General features: G+C 49.6%; 1 protein-coding gene across 7 annotated transcripts in view; it reads right to left on the bottom strand.

Moving 5' to 3' along the window:
• Window positions 1-4,948: 4,948 nt before the first annotated feature.
• Window positions 4,949-10,180, bottom strand: part of CBFA2T2 (CBFA2/RUNX1 partner transcriptional co-repressor 2) — a 138,726-nt gene continuing 133,494 nt past the window's right edge. For all 7 annotated transcript variants that reach the window (XM_023626370.2, XM_023626369.2, XM_070247306.1 and 4 more), the window contains one exon: window positions 4,949-9,775. In XM_023626370.2, the coding sequence (XP_023482138.1) occupies window positions 9,476-9,775 (300 nt within the window). In that variant the 3' untranslated portion in view covers window positions 4,949-9,475. The remainder of the gene's footprint in view (window positions 9,776-10,180) is intronic.

Raw genomic sequence — 10,180 nt, 5'->3', positions numbered from 1 at the left:
TTTCAGGGTCTGTCCTCGTTAAAGAAGCAGCCCCTCCAGGAGGAAACAATCCTGCTTTCTGTCCTGTGTTCTAATTCCTTCTGTTCTGTTTCCTCCATAAAACAGCAACAGCAAACTCTCAAAACTAAAAACCTTCCCATTGCCATCTTTGAGCAAAGACGCTGAAATCCTCAAGCTGACACCTCTCGAGTGCCTCCGTAGAGCTTGCCTGCCTCACTCTGCAATGGAGTTCTGAAAGTTCTCACCTTTTAAAAAAATAAGACAGGCTGTGTCCTCCCTCCTGTGCTGAAGGCTTGAAGGTGCTGGGGAGTGAACTGCAGGTGGATGGGAGAGTGGCCAGTCCTGCAGGGCTGGGGAAGGCCCCTTGCAGATGGTGCCATGCGGTTAGAGCTGTGAAAGATGAGCAGGGGTCTCCAGACAGATGTGAGGGACAGATAGGCAGGGAAAATGCTGCAGACGAGGGGAGCAGAAGGTGGAACCATGGAGGGCGAGGGATTGGACATGAGCTGCAGGTGGGCCGGGCCAGATGGAGTTTGAATGACGTCCTGCAGATAATGCAGAGCCAGGAGGTTGCCAGACAGGAGGGCACTGTGGTGAGGGTGGGGGCTGCACTGCAGACAGGAAGCTGGAGTGATAGCCACAGGGAGAACAGTTCTGAGCTGGGACTATGGGGGCACAGAGGCCTTTACATTGTGTCTACTTAACTCCTGCAAGCCCACCTTCATCTCTATTGCGCCATCCCTGTGCCCCCCAAGTCTTGGCCATCATCATCTCTGGCCTGGAAGCCTCTTCATTAGGTTTTCTGTCTCCACTCCACCCCCTAACAGTCCTTTCCCTGTAAAGGAACAGCCAGAGGGGGCTTTTAAGACATTGCCATGGTGACCATGCCCCTCTGGCTAAGACCCTTCAATGGCACCCCACTGCCTTCAGTATCAAGATCAAATTTGATTTCTTGACTTGGCATTCAAGGCCCTTAGTAATCAGCCCCAGCTCCCAGTATGTGCAGTCTCCTCTCCCTAAAATACACTCCAGCTGAGTTGGGCTATTTGCAACCTCAGTCACCTCCTTCCTTGGCCTTTGTTCTCCGCCCCTCTCCCACCCACTACAGAAACACCTTCTTAGCCTTTAGGTAGCAGGTCAAAACTGTCAGGTCTGGGTAGCCTTTCCCAATCCTTGCCCTCAATACCCTGCTCTTCGTGGCTCTTCAGCTTATTTCAACAGCCACTGGGCACTTGCTTTGTGGCAGGTGCTGGGGATAATGGAATGTCCCAGGGTGGGACAGCACCTAGGTCAAGGGCAGGCAGACTACAGAAGCTGGGGGAGCACCTGGCTCCTTCTGCCAGCTGCCATCCCCACCCTTTTGCCCACTCCCTGCACCTGCCTCTTCACTTTGCTCCTACCTGTACCGGTGACTCACCTGCACACATTCAGACCTGTCCTGGGGGCTGGCCCAGTGCCAGGCCAGGTGCTGGAGAGACAGCAACAGTCTTCTTGGCTGCCACTGCCCTCCAGCTTTCAGAAACATGCACACCAGGTCCCCTTACCACAGCCTCTGATGGGTCTAAATAAAGGGACTGAGAATTAGGTGAGCCTTCAAGAAGTTATTCTCAAAACAAATACTACTAGAGTAAGACACAGACTCCAGGCAGGATGCTGGGACAAAGACAGATCCTCACAGAAATCACATGGTGGCAGAAGCCAGTTGTGACGGCAGCCTATTTACAGGGGGTTCCTGGGTGCTGGGCCCTGTGCTAGAGGCCACTCCCACATGATCACATTTCACCTCACAACCACCCAGTGGTGTAGGCATCATTAGCATCCCCAATTTACGACAAAGCAGAAATGCAGCGAGTGAGGACCTTGCTCCAGATCACATAGCTGGATCTACTCCTTGGCACCAATAGCTACTTGCTGTCAAGTGTGAACAGCACTGAGGGAGATCTCGGGCATCCTCTGGTAATGAAAACCAGCCCAGGCTGGAGGACAGTGGCAGCTATAACAAAGGAAGGAGCAAGACCACACCCTGGGGCTGCAGGATCGCAGATGGGCAGCAAGGAAGAGCCACGGGAGCACAGCGCGAGATGGAGGGTTGATCTGGTATGGGCTATCCAGGGCCCAGCCCTCGGAAGGTGGGGGAGACCTGAATCCTGATCATTTCTGGAACTCCCTGGGAGGCACCCAGAGAATGTTAGCTGAACTCACGGGGCAGGAAGGCAGCCTCAGAAAAGGGTGCAAAGGGGAAGGCAAAAGTCGCTGGGGTGTGCATTCTGGATAGGACGCTGGCTTGTGGAGGGAGGCGGCAGAGGTAGCAAGTCTGGCTTTGTCCACAAGAGGGCACCTGACACCAGGCAATGAAGCCATCCCAGGGAATCTGGGGTGTTTTGTTGTTGGTTCCCCCAACCCTCTTGGGAGGGAGGATGGCTGAGGACAGGATACCCTCAAATCACGACACTGAAATTCCAGCAGTCAGAAACAAGTACAGAAGGGCAAGATGGGTTTAGAGCGATGCATGTTTCTTTGTTCTGAGTTTTATCATCATCTCAGGCCAATTATTTCCCTTCACACTGAGAAACACGTGTCAGTAGACTTCCTGACTCCAGCTTGACAAAATTTGAAAGGGCTCTCCCCTCAACCTATCTTCCAGAAGGAATAACTGTCTCCTATTTTACATCTCCTCGTTTCTATGAGAAGAAATCATATAGTAATGCTTCACTCATTTTCAGATTCGCCTAATTTGCTGTTCAATAGTGCACTGAGTACTTATTTCAGTGACTACTTGTCATTTCCAGGATTCTCTTTTCAAATCTGCCGAGTTATTTTTGTTCACTTACTTTTTGCTCTTTTCCAGCACCATCTTTAGAGGTTTCAGTTATTTTATATTCTGTATCTGATAATAACATCTGAACTCCCAGGGGTCTAAATCAATTGTTCACTGTTCCTGCTGACTCTTGCTCGTAGTGGCTCATTTCCTGGGATCTTTAGTAATTTTGGGGAGACAGTTTATAATTAGTTGATATGTAACATTATGATTGACATTTTTCTCTAGAGGATTTGCATTTTTGCTTCTGCCAGACACCAGGAGAGACTATAAACCTAGAGTCATCCTAATTTCTCAGCCCGGGGAATCTTTGACCTCTGGAGTAATGCACATTTGAACCTCAGCCCAGGAGAGGGCAGGCATGAGGACGGAACCTCCGGTCAGATTTTCTTTCTTCAAGCAGGGGCAGAGAGGTTTCTGTGCAGCTCCCTTTGCAGACTGGCCGATTCTCCCTGCTTGTCTTATTGCCAAGGCCAAAGCCAGAGTGACCTGGCTTCAGGGAGAGGTCCTGGTTTTGTTTCTCCATTTTATATAGGTTCAAAGCCTAGTCTCACATTCCCCCTAGAAGCAGTTAATCCCTCAAACTGACTTCTTAGAATTTCTTTTGCCCCCAAGCAGCACAGGATTCCTCTTTTGTGTTGCACTATCTCTGTGGTTTCAGTTTACTCTTCATTGTTTTCCTGGCCTTTGGGGATTTCCTGCACTTTTTCATCTGTGATCTCAGCAATGCAGTCAAAAGTGCATTCACTACAATTTCTCCAGCATCTGGGTCTTTTATGGTAACGGTAACACTTCCAGCCTGCCGTCTCTATGGCAAATTGCACACAGTATTTCACTATGTTATCACTTGAGTCCCTGGGACCTTCTTGTGAGAGCCAAGGCAGCCTGTGGATGGCTGATTGTCTACCAATGGGTCTTCGTGCTCGGCCAACAGTCAGGCTGAGATCCTGTGACTGTTCCAGGTGGTGGACTGCAGCGCCGGGCACCGTCTGCATGAAAGATCCTGGAGCTGAGCCACCCTGCCTCCTGGGGACAAGGCCACAGCCCAGCCTGAGATCTAGTAACCAACCTGCCCTTTGCATTTTGGGGGCCTGTGAAGCTGGTTGTGCCCACAAATCTCTCGGGCAAGGCTGCTCAGAAGTAGGTCAAGGGCAGGGGCCAGGGATGGGTATTCAGGTGACAGGAATGAGGCTGGGGCCAGGGCCTTGGGAAGTGAGGCCTCAGGTCATTGGCTAGGAAACTTCACTCACAGTCCAAGACTCCACACACAGGTGCGCCTGCATCAATCTGGGGCATGTCACAGTTGGTTAGACCACCTCAGAGCCACAGAAAGTACTACTGGGGGCCCACTGGAGGCACGGCAAGCTGGCAGGCTTTCAGGGAAAGCAGTTTGAACACAAGCTTCGAGGATTCAAGAAATGTTCAGTCCTAGAAATCCCATTTTGGAAAAGTATCCCAAAGAAATAAATCCTGTGAAAGAAGACGTTCACTTCATTATGCTGGAGAGAGAAAACTTGAAAGCAATCCAACTGTCCAACAAGAGGTGAAGAGTTAAGAAAATTATGGCCTCGATGTAATCGTACCACCATTAAGCAAATAAATGTGAAGGCAACAGTGAACTTACGATTTAACATCAGTGTAAAAAGGACATGAGTGAATATTCACAAGTCCAGGTATATTAAGAATTTTTAAGGAAACACTTAAGAGTTATTAGAAGAAAGTACCTACAAGTTCACTACCCTATTTTTCAAACTTTCTGTGGTTGTATTTTCCTTATTAAAAGATCACTTAACAGTAAAGAAGAGCACTAACAAGGAGCTGAGAGGGTCTGTGAGGCGTTGCTGGCAGTGGACTGCAGGTCCACGAGGTGGCCAATAGCAGCACGAGCAGCCAGCCTGGTTGGGCCCGGGCCGCCCTGCTGGCTTCCCAGAGGTCCAGCACCTGGACCCTTCTCCTCAGCAGTACCTCTTGCTTTCATCCCACGTGCTCTTCAGGCCACAGCAAGAACCACTGGAGCCTTCCCACCCACCAAGATTGGGGAAGGTGCGGGAGGGGACACAGAAGTCTGTCAGCAGGATGTCTCGCAGTGACCACCTTCCCTCCTAGTCCCATTCCAGCCTGAGTCAGAAAAGGAATATAGCCTTTTTATTGACTACTTTAAGTAGAACAAACTAAATACATATTTAACAGTTTTGGTTCATTTATACAGTACATTAAATAAGTTATGCACAGAGTTAAGTAACAAAAGTTCCTATCAGAGTAAAATGACAAAGCACAGAAAAACCAGACTGTACTGCATCCTGTGGGTGGTTTCATTCATCTTCACCTTTAAAAACCACGGGTGGAGGCTTAGTTTTCCACTTATTTACATTATTGGCTTTCTTCTAGGACGGAGCTTTTGCAGCCTCATCAGGAACTTGGAAAGCCATGAAAGTGGACCGAAGGCCTCTTAGCCAAACAGCACTTTCAACCATTCGCCTAATGCTTATTGCTGCTTTTCTCTGCCAACTCCAGCGCAGGGACAGGGCTGTCCCTGCCAGCCGCACATGCCCTATTTGGTATAAGCATCAATGAGTGTCCACTGGGCAGCTGTGGGCCTGACCAGGTGGGGTCTGCAGGGGAAGCGCCATCTCTGGGGCTGTAGAGGGGAAGGCGGGATGCCAGGTCTGCCCTCAGGCCTCCTAACCTTCTCCTGGCTCACGATGGAAAAGCTCACCTGCACCATCATCTTTGGAAATGAGCACGTCAATGCACATGGGCAGAGGCAGGCAGTCAACATTTTGGTTTCACAAGAACTACAGACACTGAGAGTTGGAAGGACCCTATTCAGCAGCTCGCCCAGCTCCCCACCCAACCCCGGGCAGGACTCCTCCCCAACAGCTGTCTGTCCGGCCCATGCTGGAACAGTCCAGGTTCCTCTGGTTTTTCTTACATTTGGTTCAAACATGCCACTGCCCAGTTCTCTGCAATAGCTAAAAAAAAAAATCTAAGGAAGTTGGCTTGATCTACTGACCCAGGAGCCTGGAAACTAGTTCTGAAAAAAGCCCCTAAGATGTGTTCTACTTTAAACAATTTATTCAATCCATAATCCCTTCTACAGTTTCCAGGACAAATGGCCACCTGGTCATTATTTATGCTTTCATTCCGAAGAATTCACTACCATAGAATTGCAATTGTGTTGTTGAATCTTCAAATCCACTTGCTGAGATATCATCTGGAACTAACCAGAACCAGGCCTACACCCTTTGCAAGCAGGTGACAGCACTGGAGATCAATTTGACTTTGGGACAAGGCCATACAAAGTAAAGTATAGATTTTCTGTCTAGAAGCTGAAGATGCTCACATAGACACCAAGAAGCAAGGGGCTCTTGGTAGACCCACCGGCTTGGATGGGCAAAAGAGGTCCACACAGCACAGGGCACACTGCAGCCAATGCCAGACATGGACTGTGCTGAGTAGATGTGTCCTGTTTCCAAACTTAGATCCATCGAGAGACATATATGACTCAGCACCGTCCAAGAAAAGATCTACTCACTCTGTGACTTCAGTCACATGACTGTGCCTGAGCAGATCTGCTAGAGCCCCACCCCTGGAGCTGCAGGGGCCCTCCTGAGTGGAGTGATCTCACCTTATAAGGTGGGCTGCCTATTCCTGAGCAGGTGGAAAATTAACCAACTTCTTCCCATGTCAGTTTTCACCACTGGATGGAGTCAGGCACGGTGCAGCAGTGGGGACACAAAGGACAACTGAAGATACGAAGATCCAGCCCCAAGTATCCCTTGGAACATTTAGAGACGACTCCTATTTTGGCCACTTTTGGTCTCTTCTCTGTTTCCTGCAACAACTCCTCACTGGGCCGAGGACAGTGATGCTCCATCACTCATCAGTGTCCCTCACTGGGTGATGCTGAGCACTGGCTTCATCCTCCAGATTTGTTCTGACAGGTGAGTAGGCATGTGTCACATCTGCTTTTGGTTCTACGATAACATGGAAGAGCCTGTCACTGCCCTGACAACACCCTTAGTACCACCACTCTGAGGTCCTCTTTGACTTTTTGTCCCCCTAAATATTAACTATAAAAGTTGGTCCTCTAAGCAGCCTGATTATATTAAGATATTTTAAATCTAACTAGAAGAAAGTGAGAAGTCTGAACCTGCGCCCCTAAACTGGTAGTTGGGGTAGTGCCAGCAGACACTGGATACCAAGTGGAAACCTGGACTCACCCCTGCTCCTCTAGCCACCCCCCTTCCTCCTGCCCCCAACCAGAAAGCTGGAGGATTTCAGAAAGGAGGCAGCTGGAGAAAGGGATTCTCCACATCTAAACAGGAAGTCTTGGACAGATGCCCTATGTGTGTAACTGACTAAAATTAACACAGCAAAAGGTCTGAGAACTGAACTACAGTTGGAATACTGCCCAGGTTTTCAGCTTGGTCTCTGGGTAGCACATGAGCAAGGCAGTATGCAATAGCATTACAAAAACTCTGAAAACTAAGCTGTCACTGGAACCACAGCCCACAAAGGTAGGCTAGGACCTGCACACACAACCTAAATGTTAGCTGTAGAAAACAGACATTGAGCCCTGACGAACTATATCTTGTTGGTTTTGGCTCTTTATTCCAACGAGGAAAAATCTGTGCTACTCTGGCTAGTCTTGTGGCCACTGAAGATTTAAAGAACCCACCTAGGTGTTCAAGTGCCGATGAAAAGACAGTGAGCCAAGGACAGACCTGGTGGACACATGAGACACCCTCTTGCTATAACTGATTAACAGGTTCCACGACTCTTCATGGGACATCCCACATCTTGTGGAAATGTAAGCAAGTCCTGTCCGGGGTACTAATTTCATCAAAAGTCAGGACACCTCCCAGCGACTGCAGTTTAAGGAGTTCCACAATAAGGTAACATTATTCCGTTAGTCTTTCTCTAGGTCTACTTTACTTTATGCCATGGAAATCCAGGTAATTTAAAGGTGCTTTGTACTGAGTTTCTTTGTAAGACAGAAAATCCTTAGGTAAGGTAAATTAGGGATTTAAAGTTCTTAAAGTAAGATACACCTATTTGCAAGGACAATGCTACCTATGCTGATCCCTTTACCTTTCCGGGACCAGGAGCTTTTATTTCACTCTGGTCAGTGCACAGAAGGTTGCCATCTAAAGCTGGGCCAACCAACTCACCCCAACTGGTTCCTTGGGGCGACTGGGTGCTGCAGACTTGGAGGTGGAGACTGGGAGAGTCAGGGTCCTAGGGCTCCCAAGGAAACCTGAATGGCAGGGAAGGATGTGTGTAGCTGTTCTTAACATTTTCAAAGGGGTATAAGTGATGTCATGTTTGGAGAGCCAGGTAAACTGCTGGAAAACTCTCTGAAGACAGGAAGAAAAATTGGTCAGGCTTTCTCAGAAAGGTTCTGACATTTCACAAAACTTCTCTTAGCTCAAAGAGGGCAGGTATCAAACAACACAAGAGAAGGGAAAGTGAAATTGTATGCCCGACAGTAAACTGACGTAGTATGTAAGACATGAAACCACGAGGTTTGAAGAATTCTTTCAGGTCCAAGAGGGCTGCTTAGAAGTGACCAGGCCTTGACTGGTGAGGAAGTCCTAGCCACACCACATCACATCCTATGGGACAACTGCAGCTTACAGGGCGCCAAACAGAGACCACAGGAAGAAGATCCACACAGTGATCTGGACATGCGTGGTCTGAGATAAAAGGATACAGAACAAGACGACTGTGCAACAGCCAAGCGGTGGTAAAAGCTTCTGCATTTCCAGTAAATGATCCATTCAATAATCCGACGATACAAGTTTGGCCAACATGCTCAGAGAGAAGAGACTATCCACAATTGAGTCTCATTCTCCCTCAGACCAATCCATGCGCTGGAAACTATTTTCTGCACAAGCAAACTTAAAGAAGAGAGGAAAAAATGGGTCCCAAACTAATGTAGCCAGCCAGGTTGGAAAATCTTGTCCAAAATGATCTGTGATGCCTGGAGGAAGTTTTATTTATTTTTTATTATTACGGTGCTTTCACTGAAGTGGTGACTTCTTTCCTGTGGTTTCTGAGAATCTTAAGTCTCAACAGCAGGGTCAAGTGGGCGAGTCCTGAGTGCTGCTTTGTGCCTGCCTAAGTCTCCATGGGGCCAATGAGTGGCACCTGCTGAGGGTGAAAATGGGGCTCAAGGAGCTGTTCAGGGGTGAGAGGGCCACTCTGTCAGAGGAGGGCCTCCCCCTCGGCCTGCTGTCAGCCTCCAAGCCTCTGCTGCAGAAGGACGACGGAGTAGCAGACAGTGCAATGGAGTAAGCTGCCTCCAGCCTGGCTGGACACGTTCGACAGTCTGCTGCCTCAAGAGGCAGGGAGGGGAGCTGGTGGTCTACACTGGAAAAGAGCTGGGAGAGGAACAAACCAGAAAGCCATGGAGGAGGCAGCTCCAGCCAGCTGCCTGTGTGCAGAGAGAATGGCACACCAGCTCCCACAGAGGGAAACTGGGGCAAGTGTCCAGAGGGGTTGTGGAGCAGTGTTTGCTGGGCTTGCACTCTTCCTGCCTCCACTTCACTGCTTGTTGATGACCCAACAGCCACTTGCACTGGTTCAAACAGCCAGCCCCCGGTGCAGTGCTCTGCTGTGCTGCAAGGTCATCAGGTGAAGTAAGTCTGCAGCTCAGAGTCCATTGGTGTCGATGGCTGTCACAGAGGCAGGTGTCGAGGAGCGCGAGGTGGTTGCCGAGGTCTTGTCCAGGGCCGGGCTCGGCACACTGCAGTCGGCAGACCGGGCCGAGGAGCCCCTCACTCCAGGAAGCAGTGGCCGGCTCTGGCTGTGGGGACTCTGGCCATGCAGGTTCTGGCCACAGAGGCGGTGGTGCCGCTCCCAGTCCTTATGCTGGCAGAAAGAGCCGCAGTATCGTGCGATATTGCAGCCACTGCAGGTCTCACTGGCTTTGCGGCCACAGTTCCAGCAGTTCTGCAAGACACAGGCAGTGGTTAGTTGCTTGGATCTCATGGGGCAGGCTTGTCATGACTCGTCACCTGCACTGTTGAAGAGGGGGCTGTATGGGGACAGCATGGGTTCTTGGGCTACATATACCTGCGCTTGTCCTGCCTCTCCTGCTATCTGCTTTCTGAGTTTCCTTCATCTGCAAAACAGGAAAACTACCTACTGGGCTGACGGGACAGAGAGACAGCGGGTGTGTGAAAATACCCACAGCATCATCACAGGGCAGGTGGAAGTCCCATCTCCTGCTGGAGGCACCGACTCATTATTTTCACTCCTATTTTAATCCTCAGTGACCAAACCAAGCTCTGTCCCAGGGTCCCCCCACCACAGCTATCTATTCTAAGACCACAAATACATACGTGTCAAAAAGGT

The sequence above is a fragment of the Equus caballus genome, chromosome 22 (assembly GCF_041296265.1).
Source record: "Equus caballus isolate H_3958 breed thoroughbred chromosome 22, TB-T2T, whole genome shotgun sequence".
NCBI classification, from domain to species: Eukaryota; Metazoa; Chordata; class Mammalia; order Perissodactyla; family Equidae; genus Equus; species Equus caballus.
This window is presented reverse-complemented; position numbering and strand designations above follow the sequence as displayed.